Consider the following 26,682-nt stretch of genomic DNA (forward strand, 5'->3'; position numbering starts at 1 on the left):
GGTTTGTGCCACCAGAAAGAACATTAAATTTGCTATAAGAAAACTTATTACTTTGCAAAATTGATAGAAAAGTTCAATCTCACAAGTAATAAAATAAAAATTTAATGTATTTGTACGAATTTAAACCATCTTTTCTTTTAAAAACAAAAACACTATTATTTTGTTTTAATTCTGTGTTGTGTCTGTCTGATTGTCGTAAGTTGCAAATAACAAGACAGATTGTTTGCAAATTCAATTTATAGATTTATTTATAAATTAAAAACATTAATTAAATGCTCAATTTGCAAATATTAAAATGTGCCTTTAACAAAAAACAATTAGTTTTGTTAGATTAAAATAAAACTGTGTAAATAATTAAATGTGATGAATTAATGTAAATGTTTATTCCAGGCCAGCGACAGGGGAATGAAATTGATTTCCGGGCAGAACACGATGTGCCATAGCACAGCAGCTGTCAATACCAAACAAGTGAGTTAGTAAAGCTAAACAAACAATTTCATATAAACAAACAAAGCTAGTGTTATCAAGGTATTTATAGAACGGCTTTCATAGCGGCAAGGAATTATAAAGAAGTGAAACTTGACCTCTAATACCCAAGATTAATCATTGATTTATCTTTTGATATTGTGTTTTTTTTTCTCAGGCTATGTGCGATGGAGGGCTCAGTTATAGCTACAGTTACAGCAGTGAGCAGCTTGGTACAAAGGTTGAGATGGTCTACAACCTTCTTTCCATGCTGGGGACGCATGACCGAGCAGACATGACATCAACACTCCTTGCCATGAGCAGTTCTCCCGACAGTTGTAAAGCCATGAGACAGTCAGGTATGTTCTCAATTTTTTACCTCATGAATTACAATCTTATAATTTATTTATTTTTTAATTAGGGTGTCTTTCTCTTTTGGTACAACTTGTTCATTCGAGCGGAGAGAGCACGGTTGTGCGCCAGAGGGCGGCAGAAGCTCTTCGCAACATGGTTTTGTGTCATAGTGATGATAAGAGAGGGCGACGAGAGGCCAGGGTGCTTCGCCTTCTCGAGCAAGTGACCAACTACAGTGATTCTTTAACATCCTCGGGGTTGGGCAGCGAGGGCCACTGTGAAGAATCTCACCCTGGTCCTGCCATCGCGGCACTCATGAAGCTATCGTTCGATGAAGAGCACCGGCTGGCCATGTGTCAGCTCGGCGCTCTTTATGTGATCGCCAGGCTCGTTCAGGTCGAAGCTCCTTATCACCAAGAATGCTGCGTGACCTTAAAGCGTTACGCCGGAATGGCCCTGACCAACCTGACTTTCGGTGACGGAAACAACAAAGCCCTTCTCTGTTCCATGAAACCATTCATGGCCGCTCTTGTAGCGCAGTTATCATCAAACAGTGAAGATCTCACTCAGGTTATTTATCATTATAATCCATCAACTTGATCATCGTATATATAAAAAAAATTATGTTTAGGTTACAGCAAGTGTACTAAGAAACTTGTCCTGGAGGGCGGACGCTGCAAGCAAGCAATCCCTTCGGGAAGTCGGGTCAGTTCCGGCGCTCATGAGAGCCGCCATGGCAGCGACAAGAGAGCAAACTTTAAAATCTGTCTTGTCTGCTCTATGGAATTTATCAGCACACTGCAATATAAACAAGGTATTTGAGACAAACATTTTAAAAATTCCAGTAGTTCACTGACTTTTTTTTGTCTGCAGGTGGACATTTGTAGCGTTGAAGGAGCTCTACAATACCTCGTTGAAATGTTAAATTATCAGTCATCTTCTAAAACACTCTCGGTCATAGAAAACTCTGGAGGGATTTTGCGAAATATTTCTAGTCATATTGCCGTACGTGAAGATTACAGGTAAATTTGGCATTTCATAGCATACTAAAACGTTTTATTTTTATTTCTTTGTCATCAAGTTAATTAATTTCAAATTCTTAACTAACTTTGATTTTTTTTTTCTTATATTAAAAATACAATGAATAATTAATTACAGAAAAATCCTCCGTGAGCACAACTGCCTCGCTATCCTCCTCAGGCAACTTCAATCCGCAAGTTTGACAGTGGTGAGCAATGCATGCGGGACGCTTTGGAACCTTTCAGCCAGATGCGCCACAGATCAAAGAGCGCTTGTGGCACTCGGTGCTGTGCCCATGTTGACTTCGTTGGCACACTCGAAGCACAGGATGATCGCGATGGGGGCTTCTGCGGCATTGAAGAACCTTCTTCCTGTTCGTTTAGCACAGCAGCAAGCTCAAACGCCTTCAGGTTATTATTAATTATAAACACATTAAGTTGCCAATTTAATATTTTTGTGTTATTTTCAGGGAGTGCAACACTCCTTGTGAGAAAGAGAAGGGCCCTCGAAGCGGAACTGAACAGCTCGCTGTCCGAAACATGCGATAACATCGATCCGTCGCCCATCTGGGACGCTGAGCAAGTAACGACTACTCCGGTCAGTCTAATAATTTTCCAACATGACAAAAATAGGCATTGTAATAAAAAAAATGTGCAATTTAATACAGGCTAAAGAAGACTGCGATCAGATAAATCAGACGATACAACACATCGAGGAGACCTCGGACCAACCTGTGAATTATAGTCTTAAGTAATTATTGTTTTTTCTTATTTTTAAAGTTAAATTGTGAATTTGTTTAATAGTGAAATTTTGTTTAAAGGTATTGCGAGAAAGAAAACAAAACAAATGAGACAGACAATGATGCAGTTAATTACAGCATTAAATTCAAAGATGCAGAGAACTCTGAGCAAAAGGTACAATTCAACTTTTTTTTAAATTAAATTAACTGAAATATTGTTCAAATTATATATTTATTTATTTTTCAAGCCTTACTTCAATGAAGAAACAGGCGGTGATTATGCAGAAACGGATCTCGATCAATTGACTGATTATAGTTTAAGGTATAACGAAGAAGAACAGACAGAGCAGCAGGATTCACCCAGCCCATCACTGAACAAAGTAGAAACTATTTTTTTATTTTATTTTTTTTTTTTTTTATATATATATAAATAAATTGTTAATTATTAATTTCAGTGTAAGGAAATTGAGAAGCCAAATGAACCTGTTAATTCGGTAGAAGCTTCGCCAGGAAAATTAGATTCAGGTGAGTTAAAATGATTGTGATTTTTAAATCCTTTTGTTCTAACATTTAAATTGAACCAGGGAAACCTACGACTTTGGAAACGCCGTTGATGTTCTCGAGGTGCAGTTCACTAGGTTCATTGAGCAGCTGTGAGCAACAGGACGATTGCAGATCTTCTGTAGTGAGCGAATTCAGGTACTAACAAACCATAAAATAATTATTGAAATTTAATTTAATAAAACTTTTGAACAGCCGGATGACGAGTGGCATTCTCTCGCCGAGCGAGGTGCCAGATTCGCCTACTCAGACAATACCGCCAAGCCCTCGGGTCAAAGTCCCACCTGTTCTAACAGAGACAAACGAAGCGGAAGAAAAGCCATCCGGCCAACCTGGAGTCTTTGACGATGCAGTCGTAGCTTTTAAGGAAGAAAGCACACCTGCGCAGTTTTCCACGGCGACTAGTCTGAGTGATCTCACCTTTGATGACGAAGGACATGTAAATACAAAAAAATTTTTCGTTCATAGAATTGAAAATGAATATAAATAATACTTTTAGGAGGGAAGAAAAGAAATTGAATTGGCAGCAGTGTCAGAAGAAGAAGACGAGCATGTTTTAGCCGACTGTATCAATATCGGAATGCAAAACAACAGGTTTTTAATTTTGTCTTCCTCTTTTAAGAATTATATAAATCAATTTATGAATTTTTAAGAGACCGTGTTGAATCCGGGTCTATGGCACAAAACAGCCGGATACCACGAGTGAGAGGAATCCCCGTTAAGATACCAACTCGTCAGACGCAGCATGTGAGTTTTCATTATTTCTGCTTTCGCTTTCGAGTAAAAACGGCGTACGATTCGCTTCCATTTTCTAGATGGAGGACACTCCTGTACAGTTCTGCACCGAAGACACCCCTGCGAGCTTAAGTCACGCTACGTCCCATAGCGAGCTTTCCTGTGCTTTGTCCGACGCCTCATCCGATCACGAAAACATCCTTGCTGAATGCATACAATCCGGCATGCCGCAAGCTCAGGTCCTTATTCTGTCACTTGACATCCTTACTTTTTCTTTCTCCTTGTTGTTTTTAATTAATTTAATTTTTGCTTTTCATATTTTAGAATGGAAGCCAAGTTGAACTTAAAGCGAAAGTATCACAAGTTGCTCCCAGAGGAAAAGCGACAATTGTTAAACCTAGACCAGTGTCTATTCCAACACCAAGGTGATTTTATTTTCTTGCTTTTCAAAATTCTGCTAATAATAAATATCATTTAATATCAATTTTTATTATTAATAATTTACGTAATAATGCAGTTTATTTGATTTTATTCAGGATGAGGCAGTTGGTGGCTGAAGACGAAGTTTCAGTTTTTGCCACTGAAGGAAGCCCTGGAAACTTCTCGATCAGATCTTCGCTCTCGGATCTAACGATTAATTCCAAACCTGAAAGGTCTGTTTCTCTAATGTTGAATTTTGAACATATTTTCAATTTATTATTTTCACAGGCTCGGAATTGAAACTCCTCCACCTGCCGAGAATCCATCGCCTCTGAGCTCTCTGGATCCAGATGGTATTTTTCTAATTTTATTACTAAATTATATAATATTTACTTTTGTTTAAGTTACAGTCGATGAAGTTGAAGCTGTTACTGTGCTCTCGGGGGCTTCGGCGGATGAGGTAACTCTGGCCGAGCAAGAAGACCAGGCACTTCTCATGCAAGTCATTTCATCTGGAATGCCTTCAGGTCAGTGTTTCTACTCATTTTTTTTACATTTAGAAATTCAAAGTGATATTTGATTACAGTCCCTGATAAAATGAAAGACAGCACTGACACATGGGCAGAAGAAACTCCCAACGACATGTCATATCCGAGTTTGAGTATGGCACCACCTGTTATCCACTCATACGACAGTGCTGAAGACGAAGATGACAAGGATAAGACTGATCAAGATATCACATTGACAGAATCAAGAGTGATAAAACTCAATTCGGGAAAAGTAGCTCTTATATCTCATCTAGAAATGGAAAATAGTTTTGTCGGGATAGATGAAATCCAGCCGCCTTCCAATATGGCTTCGATGATCTCGATGTCCAGCTGTACTTCCATCAATGACAAATACCCGAAGAAAGATTTCAAACTTACAGATAGCCTTCTCAACGGAAGCGTCCTTGAACTCGACCAGGTCCAACCGCCTTCGGCCATGGACTCGATCATTTCACTATCGTGTTCAATCGATGTCGACAAGAAAAAATTACCGCAGAAAGAGGCGAGTCTTCTTGAAAACGTCAAGCCGCCGACTGAAATGGAGGAGATGGTCGATCTTGACAACAGCATCATGAGCGTGGCGAGCATCAGTTCAGAAATCGCTGACGGCATTGACGACATCACATTAGAAGCCACGCCGCCCTCACAACGGAAGATGACGCCAAAGCAGAGACGAGAGCTTGGAAAATTCAGGTAACTTGTTTTTATATAAAGATTAAAAAGTACAACACATACAACAATATAATTATAATATTTAACAAATAATTTTAGTACAAATTTGGGTACAGAATAATTCAACGGATTTTCTCCAATTTCTTGAATAGTGAATTTTCCATGACTTTCTTATTTGGAAATGTTTTTTCTCCTTTCTTCTATTTATTTATTATGGTTTTATATTTCATTATTCTTCACTACAGCCTGGAATGTTTTTAACTTTGACACACATTTATTTTGATAGCACATATCTTCGGTGGTTTGCTCTGTGTCAAATTGTCAAATATATCGACATTTTAATAAAAATAATGTCAGAAGACAGCATATCTGAAGAGAAAAAACAATTGAGAATAAGCAGACCAAGATCAATAAATTGTATTTTTATTATACACACAGAGGCAAAAAAGTGGCCACCCTTGTTTTGTTTTTTAGTAAATTTGTGCAAAAACTTGCATTTGTTATCATTTTTATTTTTTGTTGTTTATTGGATATTTTTAAAGAAAAATATAAGATTACACCTAAATAATAAATTAAATTTAAACAATTTGATAATGTTGCTATGGATATAATGAATAAAATATTCAATTCAGTACGGAGTCTTTCCTCCTCTTGCGATGATCACCTCTTGCATTCAACGTAGCATCGACTTTATGAGGTTTTGAATGTACTGCTGAGGAATAGTTTTATTCACTTCCAACAGCGCCATTATTATTTCCTGCAAATTCTCACACTAGGCAACTTTTTATCCTCTTTTAAAACATCCCAAAGGTGTCCGATAGAGTTTAAGTCAGGACTGCAGCTGACTATTCCATACATTGAATTGAAGATCGTTCCAAGAAGTCACCAACCATCCTAGCTGTCGGGATCTAGCATTGTCATAAAAATACAACTATCGTCAATTAGTGGCATATAAGGAACAAGTTCTTCTGATAACAAACCCTCAATGTATCACCATTATGGAACCCTCGATGAAGATCAAGTTTGTGCAATCTTCCATAGAAATGCCTGCCCAAACCATAACTTCAGATCCTCCATAGTTTAGGAGTGAAAATGTTACGGGGTACATGGCTCTCCTTTTATTTTCCAAACCCTCTCTCGGACGTCACGAGACATGCTGGGGAATATTTTCCAAGAGTGCCATTCTTCATTCCTGTAAATTCACTCACCAGACTTGACAACTTGTCCCAAAGGTGATCATTAAGGTTTAAGTCAGGACTACATGCTGGCCATTTTAAACATTGAATTGAAGCCCGTTCCAAGTAGTCGCCAACATCCTAGCTGTGTGGGGCCTTGCATAAAAATACAACCGTCGCCAATTAGTGAGACCATGTGTGCAATAAAGTACAAGTTCTTCAAGATTGTATATAATTGAATAATCTCAGAAAAATAACCAGCTCCCAACCAGAAAAAACTATTCGTGTCAATTTGACTTGTGGCACAGTTACAGTATACTTACAATTTTATCTAGAAGTTAAAGAGGATTAGACACGTTTAAATTTATTATCATTTAATATTGGCACTGATATGTAATTAACTAGTTAGAACTGTCGAGCAAGGATAAACTTTCTCTTCACTCCTTGACCCTCTGGAGGAAAAAGCAACTATTTAGAAACTTAGCACAGCCCGAATCAGCAGAGAGAACAATTCCGGTATTTAATTACGGAATAAGTGGTCATACGATAATGAGCCATAATGTCCAGAGTGAAAATCATTTATATTAATAACAAAAATAGTCCCAATACAATGCCATGAGCTACTTCTACTTGTAGTATGTAGGTCTCCATGTACACTCAGATTATTTGCTAATTTGGACGAATCTTCAGCTGCTTTAAAAGTAGAGGAGGAGAAACATGAAAATCAACACAAATGAAAAATAGCATGGACGAAGTTATAGCTGTGTGGGGCCTTGCGTTTTCAAGCATAAAAATAATACAATTAGTTGCATATAAGGAACAACTTCTGATAATACATCTTCACTTTAACGCGCAGCTCTTAGGGAACCCTTGATGAAGATCAATAGCCTTCCATAGAAATGCCTGCCCAAACCTCCATAGCTTCTCCGGATTGAAAATGTTACAGGGATATACCGCTCTCCTGTTCTTCTCCAAACCCTCTCTCAGCCATCAGAAAACCTCTAACAAAACCTCATGATTTTAGACCAATCTTCCTCAGAAGGTGATGTGATTTTTTGCAAAACTTAACCGAGCTGTTCTGTGCCTTGTTCAGACATTCAGTACGTGTCAGGTCTTCTCGCAAGTAACCCAGCTAAAAGTCTTTGCCTTACAGTGCGTAAACTAACATTTTTAAATTGTTGAAGTAGTTGCTTGATCTCAACAGCGGTAGAATGTCGAGTACATAGTACATTCGAAACCATAAAATTATCTCTGAGATGTGACAAGATAGCAATCTGATCCATACCTTCTTGAGTAACCCCCAGTATCTTGTTAGCGAAGGAAGACCCTTCGGAGAGTTGTTCTGGGAATGTTAAGCACCCTAGTCACATAAAATTGACTTCTTCCATCATCCAACAATGATTCTAGCCAAATCTGTACCACTTAAAACCATCTCTCAAACTAATTTGAAACTTAAAAATGGTACAATATAAAAGAAATCAAACCACTGGATAGAAAGACGCTGTACAGAAAAACCAACAAAGAAGAGATTTACCGTTTAAATATTTATTTACAAAATCAAATTTGAACACAAGTGGAAGATTTTATCAGTGTTTTAATTACCTCCAATTCTTTAAAACAAACCAAATATTGTAAGATAATCAGTAGAGGATTGTCTAACAGGTAATAAAAAAATGTTAAGGGTGGCCACTTTTTTGGCCTCTCAGTATAATTTGATATCAATCATTTTAGTCAGCTTATCCTTACTGACTTTGGTTCTTCAGACATATTTCAGCATTTTGCCAAATTTTGGCAAATATATCTTTGCAAATAATACATTGGCTGTGTGCATGAGTTTGTTGTTTTAAAAAAAAGTCAAACTTTCAAAATATAAATGTACTTTATTTTTAATTCAATAATTTCCTTCGTTTTCTACAAAATACTGCCAATATTCTAGTTGGGGAAATATTCTCTTTTTGTAAAAGTCTGATGAGGCGAGAAGAAATCTGTACGAACAATTTTCATAGCATTTTTGAGTGGAACAAAATTGGATTTTTGTAAGGACCCACTTCTCATCCCCAGCGACCAAATAGGAAATTCTGATTTATTCCTGAATGACAATTCATAGTAAATCCATGAATCACGTTTCACACCCTAGAGATAGGCTACTTCTTTCTATTGTGGGATGCACCAAAAATATCAACGATAGCTCTGCTACAGTTAATTTATTCTCATCCTCCAGGGCCACTAATAAATCAACACTTTTAAGTCTTTGGTTTGTCTCTCTCCATGTTGAAAACATCAGAATCTCTGTTGACTCATGCATTCGGTTACGTTATCATCATATTTTCCACATACATTTTAACAGACTGCTCTATGTTTGAGATTGTACTCGAATAGCTAGCAATACCTCAGATGAATTTTATCTACTCCTGTGTCATATGCAATATTTTTGAGATTGGTTCCCATGACAAGACTGGGGCTTGTTTTTCTGAAACGAGAGTGAGATCAGGGGATGAGGCGTTCTGCCCTGCTTTGTTGATCAACGTAGGCAAACCATTGTTGGCAAAGCTAGCTGGTCAATTGCTTCGAGAAGTCTTTACCTGATGCATCTTTGAACGAACACCCCAAGCCTTGTAATGGGTGTTCATATCTCCCCCGATGATTACCGGGTCTGAGAATTGTCCCGAGATATCAGTCCAATCTTTCACTATTACGTTGTCGTTTGGTTGTACATACACTGACACCAATATAATGTCTTTAAATGGTAGTATTAGTTTTACTGTATTATTATTAGTTATTACTTTTATTATTGATACTGAGAGTTACATAATTTATTTTATTGCCAATAATGATGGCACTACCCCCGTAGCCATCGTTTCGATCATTGTGGATTAAATCAAAGCTTGAGAGAATGTAGGGATGGTTCGTATTTACGACATTTCGGATATTAAGCCTATGTTTATACTCTCGTGAGCCATAAGGACGTCCAAAAAAATTTTATTTGATTTAGATGAACGTATGTTCCATTGAAGAATATTAAGGATGTCTACTATTGGTCTATTTTTATTTTTTTATTTGAATTCATTTATAAAGATATTTGTTGTTAGTTATTGTTTTTCGGGTGATTTTAATAGTTTTATACTTCTTAGGGATCTGAATTACTTCTTTTGAACTTTTTGTTCAGGTATGATATCGTGTTTGTGTTTTCCATGTTGATAGCTTCTGATTTTGTAATTGAGTCCTTATTTTCTTGTATGCTTTGAGACAGATTATTTAGCTGAGTGATAAGTTTCTTGATTTATGTCGTAGCATGAGGATTGCTTCCGATAGGATGAGAGGGGAAGTTTTGGTAGTTGTGAGTTTGGCTTATGGAAGGACTGTCTATAGGTGACAATTTTTGGAGTGGAGCAATTTATTCTCGCTGGGGCTCGCCTAAAGTTTCAACGATTATTTGGTTGTTGAAGTGGAGGGAAATACTGTTCCTGGGTTATCTCGGGAAATTCTTTTAGACCCTCAAATGCATTTCTAATCACAACTGTCGCATATGAGATTTCGGAATATTTCTTTTGGTTTTCTGTGATGACAGTGCACTGTCTATTAAGTTGAAAATTGAAATTGAAATTTTTTTTTACTCACGCCCCCTAATAAATAATAAATAACAAAAAAAATATTCTGTCCTTGACCATAAGAAGTCAAAAACTGCTGTACACATCAATGACCGATATTTATTTACAAGATGCGTACACAGGATTAGACATGTCTGTGTGTCAATCATGTATGACCTATTCTAAGCAAAGTTAGAATGTTCGATGGCTTTAATTTATTCAGCAAATCGTGCCCTTTATCCAGTGACACAGTTCAGTTAAAGGAAAATTTTTATGTTAATAGTAAAATCTGACCCAGTATTGTTCTTCCAAATAAATCTTCTTTTTTTTTTTAATTTGTAGATATAACACATATGTGATTAAGGGAGAACCGAAAGGAGGAAAGGAACAAGTGCAAGAAGTTGAGACTAAGCCGAAGGAAAGAACAACACCTAAGCAACGGAGGCAAGCTGATAGAGATAGATTTAGGACTAGAACAATCAATGATGTGCCTCCGCCTCCAAATGTAGAAAGGTAATAATATAACAAGTCTTAGAATAACTAGACATTAAACATTTATTTTACAGATTGTCGAGTGTAGAGAGTGAGAGCCAGGCGAGCGAGGGAAGCATTTCGCCGCTAGAACAGCCTTCTGAAAGCCCGAGCGAAGCCGAGGAGCCGCCGAGGCCGATCGTCGTCAAACCTCCTGAGGTGAGCCTTTCGACAGAAATCGATCATTCCAATGTTTAATTACAAAATAAACCGTTAGGTTAAAAGCATCAGAGGAGGAGCCAGCCGGAGCAGCGCCATCCCGGTGGTGCGAAGCCCCGTCAAAATCCCTCAGCCCGCTGTCAAGAAGAAGTCGCAGGTCGTCCAACCCTTGCAGAGACAGGGCACTTTCACAAAGGATGAAGCTTCCTCTAGCATTCCCGTACCTATCAAAAAAATAGCATCACCTCTTAAAAAGAACCCCATAGGTAAGAAATAAGTTTAATACTTTTTTCCTTAAAATTAACGTTTGATTGTAACCTTCCTTTAAAACAAAAATTCTATTTTGCAGTATATTTTATACTACTTGTACATTTTTTTTAATGTATCAATTTTCTTTAATTCATTATTCTTCTTTTAAGTTTACATAATTAATTTTTGAATAATCTTTTCACTTCCTTCTCTTTTTTTATTGTTACATTTGTTGTGTATTATTGCATGTTTGCATTCAACTAGGCATTTGTAAATACATGCTCTTAGTTTAATTAATTTGTACAGTATGAAACATTCAATTGAATAAAATTGTAATTGCATTTTTAAGTGACTATTTATTTACCAGTATGTTAACTTAATCATTAATTAATCCTAAGTTAAATTCCTGCAAGGTAAACCATGATTTCTTTACTTTACAGTCGAGCGTTATGAAATGGTTTTATATTTATAATTTTTTTTATTATGAAATGCATGAGTTCGTCAACAGTGAAAAATGTCGGTGGCAGTTTGATGAAATATGCACTCAAAAAAAATTCATCGTTCTATTACAATCTTAATTAATATGCTTCTGATCATAATGAATCTGTGCCTGACAAAAGAAAAATTCAAATTTTACAAAAATGCATCCTTGCATGATATGGAAATAATAATTAATGTATAATATTTAATCTTTAACAAAAAAAAAAAGAGTATGCAGGATTTTTTTTTTAATTAAATGAAAGACAAATTTTGTCATTTTTACTAGTTGGTCTATGTGTTACCCTGTCTGACACTTTTAATGAAAATAACGCCCTTGAAAGGCGGCATATACGACAAAATAACACATAGTCCAAATAGTGAAGATCATATTAGGTTTGTTCCATCAAACGTCCAAGTCATCAACAATTGAACAGGCCGCATACGCAGCTGAGTTTGAGCGTTCCGTCATGCTACAAAGTCAAACTTGTCAACCGGCCATTCCAACACATTTTCAGGCCGGGTTTGCGACTGGTTTTGACCGTCAAAACAGTCCTACGATTCGACTAGAGACTTAGTCAGAAACATGCACAGATGTTTCCCAGCATTTTCAAACAAAAACGGTTATATTACGATATTAATGATCAAAATCAACTTGTGCAGGTTTCATTGAACTTCAACATATCTCGCCGTTTAAAAAAGAAATAGTTTAAAATTTATGGACAGAGGTATGTGTGATTGTAATTTAGAATTGTGATCATCTAGTATCTCGTCTCTGATCATCCTTGCCAATTCTGTCAGACTAGTTTCAACATCTTTAATCCTTGGTCTGGATAAACTATAAAATGGCCTCAACTATTGCAATCCACAGACACCACTGAGGATGGAAAAGTTGCCAAGCAAGAGTAGCTTAGGATGATTGTACTGTGGTGGTAATAAATTTTTCATAAACTTCATGGACTGAAATTTTTTTTTTAATCAATAATGGTAATCCTCATGAGTTGGTTCTTTTTTTATTTTGTTTATAAAAAATAATAACAGTTCTTGGTCTTAAGTGGATAAATTTCTATAAAATACATGATATGTTGTATATTTTTTAAAATAGAAATTTTAACCTTGTGTTTAAGAAAGTTGTTTTCTGATATTGCGAAAATCAGTTGAAACATTTGTGCTCATTTATCATATTCTTCGTAGACGTTGTTCATTGGAAAAACATAAATAATTAATCAGAAATCGTGAGATGAGGTCTGGTGTGATGTAGGTTTCAGAAAAACATTTTCTTTACCGTCCCAACGTTTCGGTCTTTATTGAGATCATCTTCAGGGCCTGGGATTTATAAACATTGTTTAAATTTAACAAAAACATGTAGGATGTGGAAAAAAGTGAATTTTTACAATGCAAAAAAATATTTTTTTATATTCAATCAAAGTATTTCTAAAATATTTTTTGCATTGTATAAATTCACTTTTTTCCACATCCTACATGTTTTTGTTAAATTTAAACAATGTTTATAAATCCCAGGCCCTGAAGATGATCTCAATAAAGACCGAAACGTTGGCACGATAAAGAAAATGTTTTTCTGAAATCTACATCACACCAAACCACACCACACGATTTCTGATTAATCATCGATTAACGGTCACTAATCACCACACATAAATAATTAATGAGCTTTTGAAAACAAAAGCTGCATCTTTTTTGTGTTGTTTTTATGTTAAATTATGGCGACTGTTAACAGCTATTATGCAATATTGAAATTTTTCACTTTACAACTTTTTTTTATTTATATATTTTAGCAGTATGATTACTTTTTGATTTAAGCCAGAAACACAAGGAAACTTAAATAAATCGCAGTAGTTCTCCTCAAGCATCCACATCGATGATTCAATGACTTTTAGTTAACTTCCAAATTTAACTTTTTTAAAACATATGAACAACCATGTTGTGACTAATTGCTAATTTACAAATCAAAATCCAATTTTACAACATTAGACATCAGTATGATATCGTTAATTCATTGATCGAGATGTAAATAAAAACTGTCACATTTATATTTTAAGTTAGGACATTTTTTAAAATCTTAAACGTCAAATTGAAATCAGAAGGTTCAAATCTACGTTGACTTGAATGTTTAAAGTAAAAAATAAAATAAAGGCTCAAACCAGATATAAAAACTTAGTTGAACTATAAAACTCATACGTAATAGATTTAATTTAGATGACTGGTTTGTCAGGCATGTTTTTCAGCTTTTTATTGAATTTTGACACAAAATGGTCAGAAGAGAGAAAACTACAGATTCAATACCCTCCAGAAATCAAGAATTATAATAGAAATTTACAAAAATACAACATATTTATCGTATAATAATATTTATTTATATGACTACCGTGGTTGGAGCATCTGACTCATATTTGCCATGTTATGGTTCGAATCCTGGCATAGCTCATGGCTTTTTAATTGAAAAAAAGTATCCCCGGACACCCAAGTGGTAGTTCCACTTTAAGCCTGGTTGACAGGAATTACTTTATTATAATATTTATGTTTTACATTGTGGTTTTTACAAAACCAATTCCATGCTAAGCTGATTCCAGGGTTAAACAAATAAAGGAAAATTTAGGGAAAAGGCAGAAGAAAAAAAAAGGATAAATATTACCAAAAAACATTTAGAAATTAAATTAAGTAATTAATTGGCTAGTATTCTTAAAGCTAAAGGATTATAACAAGAAAATTTGGAATTTAACTCAAGGTATTTCCAAAAATGGGGCACCTGCGTGGCTAGATGAATACATAGTTCAAAAATAAGGTTTTTTTTTATTTTTAATGTCCAGGCGTGAAAAGCATAGTACAATGTGTTTATGTTGATGATGTGTATGATGTAGAATGAGCAATTTATCAATTTTACAACTGCTAAAATAAATGTGTTTGGCATTGAATCTATTTAATTCACGTTTAAAATATTAATAAACCACAATTGAAAATTGTTTTCCCCCTAGAACTTAGATAAGTTATTAATATATGTGAATAGCCAATTGAAATTGTAATGTGAACACCAAATATTGGAATGAAACGACCGATTGACTAAAAGAGAATCTGACTAGTTTCATTTGATGGAAGCTCAACATTCAGGTAAAGAGGATTTTTTTAAACAATGACGTCCATTTTTGTTCTTTATTTCAGCCCCGAGCAAGAATGCCGCCGGGAGAGGCAGGGCTGCCAGTCTTCCGAATAAGCCGGGGTTCGGCGTTCGCACTTCCGTTAGCAACCAGAGCCTAAAGTCGGCGTGCTCCGACCAGAGCGGATCCGGCAGGTGGCACTCGAACTCGAGTCTGAACTCGCAGGCGGCAGCGCCCGTGAAGAAAGAGGCCACTTCGAAGATCGCCAGCCTGTGGAAAAAAGTCGACGAATCAAAGAAAAAACAGACTGGAAAGGATTCGCGGGTTTGGATACCGCCGGAACCAAAGAACAAGCAGGTTTGTTTTCAAGTTTCGCATTGTTGCGAATAAAATTAATTTTTGTGCTTATGTTTCAGATGGCTTGAAATGTAAATATTCTTTTACCATAAATGAGCTTTAGGTTGATAAATGATCAATGCACCCAGGTGTAACCATCAAAGGGATTACGAGCTCCTTTTTATTTGTTATCTTGTATTATTATTTTTTTAGACTTTTTAATAAATACACAATTTAATTAATTACAAAAACAAAACATTCAGATTCAAATTATGCTTGTCTGTCTTGTTTTTCAATTTTTCATGAGCAGAATTCTCTTGAAACCCTTTTCATCACGTAAGTTCCAAAGAGCTGTGCAATAAACTGCAACTTATTTGTAAGATGTAGTAGCTTTTATTTTTTATTTTTTTTATTTTATTAATTAATATTTTTAAAGTGTTTTAATAGAGTTAGCTCAAAACCTTAATTTTCTCTTTCTTTATTGTATAATTTGTTTTACTTTAAAAAAAAAAATCTTTTATGTTTTTGTTACAACTTTTGTACGATCAGACTGCTTAGTAGTAATATATTTTTTGTATTAGTCAATCATATAGGTCATTAATTAAAATGAATCGGAAAAATGCGAAAGTTAATTGATATATTTAGAATTTATTGTTAGCTAAGTCTGTTCCATTTTTAACGTTCAACATTAAAACTGGAGATTACATAATATATAAAAACATTGTTTTCTTTTTAAAATTATAGATTTATATATTATTAATGATTATTATATTACGTGTATTGTTATTATATGGATAATTATCAAAATATTCCTCTAAAATTATTATTGAAAAATATGTTTAGTAATAACAAGAGAGAGAAAAAAGAATCTATGTTTAATCCTTAATGTCTTGCCGTATTATTTACATTGTCATCGTATCGAACCAGTTTAAGCTTAGATTAAACCAAATCTGATGTCTTTAAATATCATGTTTAAAATGAAAAAAAAAAATGAGCATGTTTAATTTGTATTTTCTTTTTTTGTTGTTCATATAAAGAAATATAATTTCAGTTTTTATTGAACAATTTTGTTTTCCTTACAAAACAATATTTCCCGTCTGTTAAAACTATCTGTCCAGTTTAAACAAACCCAGAAACTTTGATTTAAATTCAAATTACGATTAATTAAGGTTTTCAGTTGAGATTAAAAAAAGTCAATGGCACGAGCGGGATTCGAACCCACGATCTTCGGCTTGATACGCCGCTGCTCTACCACTTGAGCTATCGTGACCTTGATCCACTCGGACATCAACTTCCCATCTCAATCACACCTTTTTTGAATTTAACTTCCTTTTTGCCATTTTTCAAATGTGTAATCAATTTGATTCTCGGCGACAAATGGCAAAAAGGAGGGAAAATTTAAAATGGTGTGGTTGAGATGGGAAGTTGATGTCCGAGTGGATCGAGGTCATGATAGCTCAAGTGGTAGAGCAGCGGCGTATCAAGCCGAAGATCGTGGGTTCAAATCCCGCTCATGCCATTGATTTTTTATCTCAACTGAAAACCTTAATTAATTGTAATATATTAATTGGTCAAGCGGACCACGAAACTAGTGAATTAAATTCAAATGTGTACACTTGGGCTAACATTTAATGTGATAAAGCCAGAAACTATTAACAATTCGTAAGTTCTTGAACCTTTGATGAGAGCTAAGATTTTATTTTAATCACTTTGTGTGCATGTGGGTGTGTGTTTGTGTGCGCGCGCGCGTACTCTCTCTAATAAGCTTGGTAAATCAGGATTTGATGGGAGTTCCAAGAGGTCGCTTAGGCATAGTGATAGTATTTGTATTTTATAGGAGATGATACAAATTTAATCAAGAAACTTTTCAAGTTTATTCAACATATTTTGGTTTGCTGTATGTGTACATATTTTAGTAATTTGTCAGAATTGATTTGGTATTTCATCTTGTGTAACAATAAATGTGCTTGTCCTAAAATTAAACTGAGGCCCAGTGACTCGGAATTGGGGGAAAAGAAGAAAATTTTATTTCTGGCATGACTTTGGTATTCCCGAAAGAACTGACAACGGATTGGGAATCAGAAAGAATTCGAATTTCGTCCTGAAGGGGAGTCTGGAAGAACACAATATAGAATCTGAATCGGAATCAGATGATACTACACCTCCATTGCTACCATAAGACGTACCCTTGCCTCCAGACGAGCCGCTCTTGAATGAACTGCTAATGCCTGCCCCACACCTGAGAATGAAGACTGTAATAATTTGGGCGAGGAAGTTTATGAGGTTTGACGCAAAAAAGAAGACACCTGACATTTTATTGGAAATTTTAAAAAAAGCCGAGAGTTAAAAGGTCTTTATTAAAACCCACCAACATTGGTCCTGGTGCTTGCTGGAGGCATTGCTATTTATTTGTACATTAGTCCAGAACATAATGATTTTAAATGAAAAAATATGAAATAAATCATGAAAATACATTAATAATGCCATCTTTAAAACCAGTTAAGTTTGAAAAGTAAGTGGAGATCATTAAAATAATAGGACCTAATATTGATCCTTGCAGAACTCCCTTGTTTATCCTTATGAAAGCAGACTTTTGGTTGTATTTAATTGACTGCATCTGTTTGAAAAATACGATTCCATCAGCTTCATCGCAGAATCAGAAAAGTTAAAGCTGAACAATAATACCTCTCAGTACTTTTACGATGAACTTTATTTACAACGACAGGTGTCAGGGAAAAGGTATACAAAAATAGAGGAGGCAAACAGGATTCTGGGATTTGCATGTAATTTGGGAAAAATATGGTAAACTGAGCAGTTTCTTCACAAAAAATATTTTGGAATTTTTCCAAAATTTCGTAGGACTGGAAGACTCAGACTTGAATGCCATAACCTAAAACAGAGCTCAGGACACTGTTGTTTACTTTTATTTTGGCTTTAAGGTCCAAGATTATTGCAAAAGAGATTTACCCAGGTGCAGTTTTAAACCCGAATTTTTGCATCAGAAATTCTAGCATCAAGGTGGTAAGAAATAAAAAGGGAAAGACGAGGTGTAAAAATAACACCCATCAGGAATTACTCCCTCTAGTAGATCTACAATATTATCCACATAAAGGACAAACAACAGAAGACTAAGCACACACCCTTGTCTTACTCCATCCCCTATGTTCAAGTATGAAAAAATTCCCTCTGAGGTCTGAACCACTAACCAAGGCATGCAAAGATTTAATTATATCTACAAACTTAGACAAAATACCCTAATCTAACAGCCTTTTGAATAATGATGAGTAGTTGATGAAGTAGTCTATGAAGAAGCAATAGACTTTCTCTCGTTTTTCTGAGAGCTTCAGTTGTTTTAAGTTAGATAAAACAAAGATTTTATAATGGGTTTTGGTCCCTGAGTCGGTGAACTCATGTTGAACTGACACAGGGTCACTTACTGGGTCTGTCTCCACTCACGGCCATCTTCAACTAGACAAAGATGTCGATTGTGCAGTAACCTCTACTGGGGCCAGCCAACAATTAGCTAAGCAGATCATTTTCTTTGACATGTTTTTCTAAACGTCAGCATAAAATGGAAGAAAATATTTTGACAATTGAACCAATACAAGAGATGTCTCTGTAATTGAATACATTGTTTACATTACCATTTCTAAAATGAGGAAAAATAATTATTTGAGGTTGTAAGTTGGCCTTTATCAAAAATATAGTTAATGAAGTTCAAAAGCTTCCCAAAAAAGAAAAGAGCGTACTTGCAAAATTCAAGGGTTATGTGATCAATACCGTGGGGGGCTTTGTTTAACTTGAGGCTCAAATGCCTTTGCATAAACGTTGATTTTGTCTGTTTATGTCTGTTATTTTATGTTCTTGTTCTGTTCACTCCTTTATAAGTTGAACCTCTTGGGAGAAAGTATTTGTGTGAAAATAAAGTATTTGTCAATTTGTGAAGGACCACGGGCTTGAGACCTTACTCTTGTTTTATTGTATGTTTGTTTGTTTCTACATTATTCCTGGAGTCATTAAAAAAATAAGATAATTGCGATCCTTCTGATATAATTTAATTAAATTCTTCTTGTCTTAGTGCATAAGGTGTATAAATACTCAAAATAAAATCAGCTTATGTTGTGAAAAAAAGTTTATTAATCTATTTTATATTTTTTATATGCCAATTAATTTTTTATTTACATTATTGTTGAACTATCCTGAGTACAAATGACGAACTATAACAAAATTAGCTTAAAAATTGGGGAATAGCAAGTAAGATACCAGGCTTTTTTTTTTTTTTTTTTAGTTTATTCTAAAAATTCTTTTACATCTCACTCGCATACTTCACTCGAAAGCACATCACATTCCCTTTTGATATATTAGAAAGAAATTTCTCACCAGTATTATTTGAAAAAGGACGACAATTTTGTAGTAAAACATACATTTTTTTTATACATAAATAAATTAAATTGTGACTATTACCCTAAAACTGTACACCATTACGTTAAAAATCATTTACAAAAGTAACAATTTTCATAATTCTGTGGAAAATAGAGCGAGGGAAAACTGTTTTTCTGAAGAAAAAAAGTACTCCCACAAAAAAAGTGTAAAACTAAATATGCAACACTTTTACGACACAAAAATTATCAAAAGTAGAGGTTTTTTTAAATAATTTAATTTAATAAAACATTATTTATAGAATGGACAATTTTTAAAAATAATGGATTTTTTTAATATTCTTTTTAATTTTTTTTTATCTCTTTTAAATACAAAAACAACAACACTATTTTCTTCCAAACTGGTTTGGCCTTTTTTCAGAAAAGAAATTTTTAAGGACGCAGATTTGTCCAAAGCTGATGATGAGAATGCAGCTCGTTTCCATGAACGAAATCCAGAAGACTGTTTCGTTCAATTCTTCTGCCCTTTTTCTGCCTTGGGCCTCTCGAAGACGGTGGTGGGTTTGGTAGTCGGAGATTGTCACCAGAGCCTTATGTACAATTTCAGCTGATGTCTCCATCTAATAAAAAAAAGCAAAAAAAATATTTTTTTTTTTTAACAAAAATAATTATAACCCACTTGTGTCATGACGGTGGTGTGGCTCATCCCAGGGAGCCGTGGTTCTTCTCCGACCTGGAGGTCCATATAGACCATTTTGTTGGAGTAGGATGAGAATTCATTGCTGAAGCAGATTGCATACTCACCAGATTGGGTGGTGACAAACGTATGCGTATCATACTGGGACTTCTGTCGACGATAGATTAACTCTTTATTCGGTGCCTGCATAATAACGTCGACATCGTAAGACCCTCCAGTAACTACCTGAAAATACAAATTTAATACAATCTCAGGACCATTAATATTTATTACAAAAGTAAATTACATATTAATAAACATTTTTCCTTGTTCTTTGCGCCTCAACAGACACACAAAAAAAAAAAATCAATGCATGTTAAGAAATACCTTTAACTAATTATTCAGAAATCGTGAGATGCGGTCTGGTGTGATGTAGGTTTCAGAAAAACATTTTCTTTATCGTGCCAACGTTTGCCCAAAGAAAACAAGAAAGAAAATGTTTTTCTGAAACCTACATCACACCAGACCGCATCTCACGATTTCTGAATAATTATCGATTAACGGTCACTAACCACCACACAAAATACCTTTAACTTTCGGATTTGAGTAATATGATAATTAAAAAAATATTGTAGTTCAAAATGAAAAGGTCATTTTATAATAAAATTGCACTTAAAATGTCTTGCACTTTTTTTTTAATATTTTGTAAAATCATGGTTGTTTGGCAAAGTTATTACGACTCTCAGTCTCATTTATTAATACAAAAGAAGAAATTTACAATTTAATTACTGAATAAATTTTTTGTTAAACAGTAATAATTACTCAAGTTTTCTTTGTGAATACCTTGGTTAAATAACTAATAACGATTTATGTAATTAATTAAAACAGGGTTGTTTTTTTTAATTTATTTAGGCTGGGCACTGGCTTTATGTTTCATTAGCCACTGCCAACATTAAATTTGGGTCAGACATATGATAGCATTTTCAGTAATTGTGACCTGAAAAAACTTTTTTTTTTCAATATTTTGCCACCGTCAAATGACAAATTTTATCACCAGTATAAAATTTACAGCTATTGTTATCGTTAACAGTAACAACTCAAAAGATTTCTTTATTGATTTGCTAATAAATTTTTTTAAAAAAAGTGTGATAAGTTATTTTCTCTTTTAATTTATTTTTCATAGGCCAAAAACCAACAAAGGGTTTTATGAACCCAACTCGAAAGGCACTTGCAGCCGGCCTTTACGCCACAATTTACGTGACTGAAAAGAATAGTCTGTCCTTTTGGAGGATGAGGATAAAAAACATTTACAACATATACCTAAGGAAAAGTCCACAACTTTTGGGTGTCGTGGGCATTCCATCTTCCCAATCAGCAAGGACATACCAGCCCATCAGCCCGCACTCGAGCTCTTTTATGATTTCATTTCTGTTCAATAATTTTTGACTAGTCATTATTACATTTTGTGATGTTTGATTTCTTTAAATCAATAATAATAACCTTATCAATTTTACGTTGGTCATCTTGTAACAGTTAGCTCAGTGGAATGGTTAGGGGAGATCTGCAGAATTTACGACTGATTTGGAGGGCATAAAATGTGTTCCAAGCTTAGGTCACCACAATGAAAAGTAGGAAACAATGTATTGTTCGTAAGGAACTCATGTGTCAATCATGGTAATATGGAGTCAGCAAATGTCCACTTCATCTCTTCTGTTCACGTTGCAATATCCAACGATGGATGGTATCTTTGATCATTCTCAACTTGTTGCATCCTTCCATTGGGTGTTCCATCCACTACTTTTTGAAAGCTGAGATGAAGTTTTCTGCAATTATGTACAGTTCTATTTCCTGCGTGTTTAGCAGGTACATACCCCAATTCGTTTTTTATTCCATGACTAGGAATCTAGCAGAAGGAAACGCAGATTCCTTTTTCAAATAGTCCACAAATTATTTCCCATATTTTCCATACTGTTAATAAATAGACTTTAATCGATTGCAAGGAACTGAAGCAGTCACTGAAAATTATGATCGCATTATGATCTGACACATCCGCATTTAACGCTTCGCTTACAGCTGTTAGTTGGCACTTTATATACTAACCACATATATTGTTGTTTATCAATGTGAAAAGAGAAATAGTTTAATTTAATGTGCTAATTCAAACTTTATTTCTTTAATTACAGACCTCCAATAAATACTACTTCCAAATTAATTTTCAAAACTAAATAATAAAATTAAAAGCCGAAGGTAATGAGTTTGAATCCTGCTCATCTTTTGCTTTTGCATCTCAACCAAAAATTATTAATATGGTCAATTATGACCACTAAACAAATGTGGATGTAATAAAATTATGTTGCTCCATGTAGTCTAAATTTCATCGAAAGCAGGGTGATCCAGCAAATTTATTTTTGGAAATTCTACAGATTGGTGAGCCTTTAGTTTGGGTGTCAGAAGTGTATGCTTTTCACCGGGGAGATTAACAGCACTTACACAGACAAAACCAAAAATAAGCAGATAAAATTATTGAAAATTACCAAACTAAAAGTTAATTTTCAATAGTTTTTTAACTGTAAAAAAGTCACTTTAGAAAATATAACTAATAAATCTTCTTAAATTACGAGGATGGTGGGATGAGAAGTCTAACAGACAAAACTGGGAATATTAGGTCTGACAATCGAAGACGACATGACATCTCACTACTTATTTAATTTACAGTTTACATTATTTATTATGTTTAGTTTGTCTTTTGTTATGTGTTGTTTATAAATTTAATATTTTAAATTTACTAATTTCGTGGTCCGCTTGACCAATTAATATATCACAATTAATTAAGGTTTTCAGTTGAGATAAAAAAGTCAATGGCACGAGCGGGATTCGAACCCACCATCTTCGGCTAGATACAAAATATTAATACAAAATATCCTTGTTTTGGATTATGGATTAAGTGTGTTCACATCTAATTGATATTTCCAATTTAAAACAGAATAAATAAATATTTATTGGTCAAAACAGTGATACAAATTAAGAGGAGAATTTTCTTTTATGGAGAAAATGAAAAGAAAAAACAATCAATTTGGTGGAATTTTTTGCCTTTCAGTGTATTATTTATTTATTATATGTATGCAAAAGTTCATTTTTGTATGATATAGAAAATTGCTTAAAATATTGACTCACAATTAATAAGGTTTTTAGTTGAGATAAAAAAGTCAATGGCATGAGCGGGGATTCGAACCCACGATCTTCGGCTAGATACGTCGCTGCTCTACCACTTGAGCTATCGTGACCTCGATCCAATCGGACACCAACTTCCTATCTCAACCCCACCTTTTGAGTTTTCCCTCCTTTTTGCCATTTTTCAAATGTCGTGTAATCAGATTGGATTCTCGTCGACAAATGAAAGGAAGTTGGTGCCCGAGTGGATCGAGGTCCCAATAGCTCAAGTGGTAGAGCAGCGGCATAGAATTATTTATTCTATGTTTTAAATTGGAAATATCAATTAGATGTAAACACACTTAATCCATAATCCAAAACAAGGATATTTTGTATCAATAAAGCATTATTATAATTATATTATTATTTACGAAATTTAAAATGTTTATTCAGTCTCATTTGAATTCTGAAGCAATAAACTAGTAGTTTTCATCTTTGTTTTTTGAATTTTAATTTTTAAACTTAAATGCCACTTAGTGCTGAGGATGTTGCGACTGGTGCGGCACTTATTGATGATGGACGTTCCATCAGGATGAGGCTCTTGCCATCGGAGTTCCCCACGAAACACTGGGAAACGCCGTTAGATGTTTTCGAGAAACTGGGTCCTATCATACAAGGCCCAGTTTTGGACACCCTAGTGTAAGAAAACCACAGGATGACTATTTTTTGACTTTGAGAATTTTGTGAAACTGGCAGCTTACTGTTGTACGAGCAGTTTATATGCTGCAGGAAGTTCAAGTAGTCCAAATTTCTCAACACATTGCCCGAAGAAGATTAAATCAATATGGAATGATGGCTTTTCGCCCCTTAAAAGGACCAGAATTGACCAGAACACACAGAGTTTCACAGCTCGCATTTGCTCAAGAACACAGCCATTGGTCTTTAGACGACTGGTCTGCTGTAAATGAATGTCGATTTGCTCTACGATCTCCAGATGGGCGTGAAAGAGTGTGGAGAAGGCAAAATGAAATGTTCGAAGCTCGTAATTTTTCCCAGAGCCAACTTTTTCAACGTAGCTCAGTGCGGAAATTTGAATGGAGATTCGCACAGAGTTGGTTGTTCGTGGAGGGTCTTTGATGCCTACTCACTATGTGGATGAACACCATGAGTTGCATATCGTCAATGAAGCCAGTGACAATCCTATTATAATGCACGATGCCCGTCCACATGTCGCTCGCATAGTACAAATGTACCTTCAACAGCAAACATCAGCGTCTTAGCCTGGCCAGCCTGTTCTCCAGACTTGAACCTCGTAGAAGATTTATGGGATAACATAAAAGACGAATAAGAGCACGTCCATCACTTCCTGATACACTGCACAATCTTGAAAGTACTCTCCGGGAAGGATGGGCTAACCTCCGGCAAAGAGACATTTCCAGACTGGTAGAAAGAATGCCGAGGAATCTTTGAGATGTAATAAAGGAGGAGGAAGTGACATTGAAATGTTAATTAAAACTAATTTTATCTGTCCGTCTTTTTTTCATTTTCCTTAGCAATTTCCTTTTTTTTTACTTTTTTAGACAGACTCAATTATTAAATGTTAAAAAACGTGAAACTTTGATTAATATTTTTCCCTGTCAGTGTATAGTAATCAATTTTTATAGGTTTTTTAATTTTATGGTTATTTTGTTGTTGAGAAATGTTTCACACGTTGTAATACACGTTCTCTTGACGATGACGGTGGCATTACTTCCCTGGAACTATTTGATTAAATAAATACCCCGGTTTTTTATAATGGTAAAAAAAAATTAAATTTTGGCCCTAACTTTTAATATCTTGTTGAAAATGGTGATAAAAGGTAGAAACCTAAGAATATTTGCTAGTTGGATTTTTAAGGATCAAAGTCTCGCTGATCCAAGTTGGAATTCTCCATTCGTCTATCGGCGGATTGATTAAAACGCACAAACCGATAAGGTGAGTGGGGCGAGGAAAATTTTATTTTTCTCGCTTAAATTTAACAAATCAAAAATCCAAAAAATAAAAGTCGTTTACCTGGTATTCTAAGGTGCAGGTTGTATTTTTGGGAATGACTTCAAAGAAGCATTCTTTCGCATTATCAGGTAATTCGAAGTTGAGCTCGACCGAGGCGGCTAAACGGGCGCAAGCGAAGATTACGAATATCAGGTGTAATCTCGGGAATGCCATCTCTCCACGGCATCGACGAAGGGTCATTTGCTAACTTGGCATCCGTCGAAGATGAGCGTCCGGCGGAGAAGCGAGAGGCGGCGGTTATCAGGGGCGGAAAACAATCCGCGAATCCACCATTCCCAGAACGTGGCCGGAAATCTGAATAACACCGACGCATTTATCAGCCGCCGCGACCGCTGCCGGCTTCGGTGAGCCGTTCCCCGTTTGTGACGTCAAAATCGGGGAATTTTTCAAATTTTTACTCTTTTGTAATATTTGTGTAATTACGTTTTGAACATTCGCGTATCCGTTTGGCTTTTATTCTCAACTTTATTTTTATAATGTTAACCTGTGGTTTGGTTGTAAAAATAAGACATTTAAAAATAAAGCGTTTATAACGTAATTCTAAAAATTAAAAAAAAATTGAGAGTGGTTTCTTAGTGGCCTGTTCAATCATAATTTATTGAAATCGTGACGAGCGGTCAAGAAAGGTAGTTTAGAAAAACACCTTTTTCATTATTTTGAATATTTCGACCTTTACTAGCTTCAGTATTATATTGGTGGTATTAAATTGGTTTGTGTGAAAGTGTTGTGACACAAAACCATTATGACACCACAAGAATAGCACTACACTTTATGCTCTGAAGATGACCCGAATAAAGGTCAAAACGTCGCCAAAAAAAGGTGTTTTTCTAAACTACTTCATTCCTGACCATTCCTCCCCACTTCAGTTTTACGTATAGTTTTTATTTTATTTTTTACTTTAAACGTTTTAACATTCTGCTTTCAATTTGATGTGTAAGATTTTAAAAAAATGTTCTATCTTAAAATAAAATGTGACAGTTATTATTTACATCTCGATCAATGAATTGAGTTAACGCTATCGTACTGATGTTTAATATTGTTGTAAAATTGGATTTTGATTTGTAAAATAGCAATTAGTCACAAAATGGTTGTTTATATGTTTTTAAAAAGTTAAATTGTGAACCAGTCACCAGTAACTGTTACTAATATTGTTCTTTTCTTCCACTTGGGCTAGCTCATACAGATATAAAATAGTCATCATGCACCAAAATTAAATATATTGATATATTTTTCATAACGTATGGCTGAAGCCGACATATATAATTTAAAGACTGACACCCCTAC

At 34.8% G+C, this 26,682-nt stretch overlaps 2 protein-coding genes across 6 annotated transcripts in view; one reads left to right on the forward strand and one right to left on the reverse strand.

Moving 5' to 3' along the window:
• The window catches only part of LOC106664239 (adenomatous polyposis coli protein-like), a 66,048-nt gene extending 50,176 nt beyond the window's left edge, over positions 1 to 15,872 (forward strand). For 2 of the 5 annotated variants that reach the window (XM_014389757.2, XM_014389758.2), the window contains exons 4-29: positions 391 to 468; positions 644 to 824; positions 887 to 1,389; positions 1,451 to 1,633; positions 1,693 to 1,841; positions 1,978 to 2,249; positions 2,309 to 2,436; positions 2,507 to 2,589; positions 2,660 to 2,753; positions 2,827 to 2,958; positions 3,034 to 3,103; positions 3,163 to 3,277; positions 3,335 to 3,578; positions 3,639 to 3,733; positions 3,793 to 3,886; positions 3,955 to 4,113; positions 4,199 to 4,299; positions 4,411 to 4,527; positions 4,583 to 4,647; positions 4,699 to 4,821; positions 4,881 to 5,535; positions 10,619 to 10,789; positions 10,843 to 10,966; positions 11,025 to 11,232; positions 14,870 to 15,162; positions 15,222 to 15,870. In XM_014389757.2, coding sequence (XP_014245243.1) covers positions 391 to 468; positions 644 to 824; positions 887 to 1,389; positions 1,451 to 1,633; positions 1,693 to 1,841; positions 1,978 to 2,249; positions 2,309 to 2,436; positions 2,507 to 2,589; positions 2,660 to 2,753; positions 2,827 to 2,958; positions 3,034 to 3,103; positions 3,163 to 3,277; positions 3,335 to 3,578; positions 3,639 to 3,733; positions 3,793 to 3,886; positions 3,955 to 4,113; positions 4,199 to 4,299; positions 4,411 to 4,527; positions 4,583 to 4,647; positions 4,699 to 4,821; positions 4,881 to 5,535; positions 10,619 to 10,789; positions 10,843 to 10,966; positions 11,025 to 11,232; positions 14,870 to 15,162; positions 15,222 to 15,230 — 4,446 coding nt within the window. In that variant the 3' untranslated portion in view covers positions 15,231 to 15,870. Of the gene's footprint in view, positions 1 to 390; positions 469 to 643; positions 825 to 886; positions 1,390 to 1,450; positions 1,634 to 1,692; positions 1,842 to 1,977; positions 2,250 to 2,308; positions 2,437 to 2,506; positions 2,590 to 2,659; positions 2,754 to 2,826; positions 2,959 to 3,033; positions 3,104 to 3,162; positions 3,278 to 3,334; positions 3,579 to 3,638; positions 3,734 to 3,792; positions 3,887 to 3,954; positions 4,114 to 4,198; positions 4,300 to 4,410; positions 4,528 to 4,582; positions 4,648 to 4,698; positions 4,822 to 4,880; positions 5,536 to 10,618; positions 10,790 to 10,842; positions 10,967 to 11,024; positions 11,233 to 14,869; positions 15,163 to 15,221 lie in introns of all 5 variants that reach the window. The other 3 variants (XM_014389755.2, XM_014389756.2, XM_024226545.1) reach the window with 3 other exon arrangements.
• Positions 15,873 to 19,344: 3,472 nt separating this feature from the next.
• Positions 19,345 to 25,754, reverse strand: LOC106664346 (transmembrane emp24 domain-containing protein 7-like). Its single transcript, XM_014390014.2, has 3 exons — positions 25,399 to 25,754; positions 20,200 to 20,442; positions 19,345 to 20,140 (listed from the first exon to the last, which is right to left on the reverse strand). The coding sequence occupies exons 1-3, from the start codon at positions 25,576 to 25,578 to the stop codon at positions 19,907 to 19,909; spliced, it is 657 nt and encodes a 218-aa protein (XP_014245500.1). The 5' UTR covers positions 25,579 to 25,754; the 3' UTR covers positions 19,345 to 19,906.
• Positions 25,755 to 26,682: the final 928 nt, after the last annotated feature.

This window comes from Cimex lectularius, unplaced genomic scaffold, assembly GCF_000648675.2.
Source record: "Cimex lectularius strain Harlan isolate CLEC.00 unplaced genomic scaffold, Clec_2.1 scaffold50, whole genome shotgun sequence".
Lineage (NCBI taxonomy): Eukaryota > Metazoa > Arthropoda > Insecta > Hemiptera > Cimicidae > Cimex > Cimex lectularius.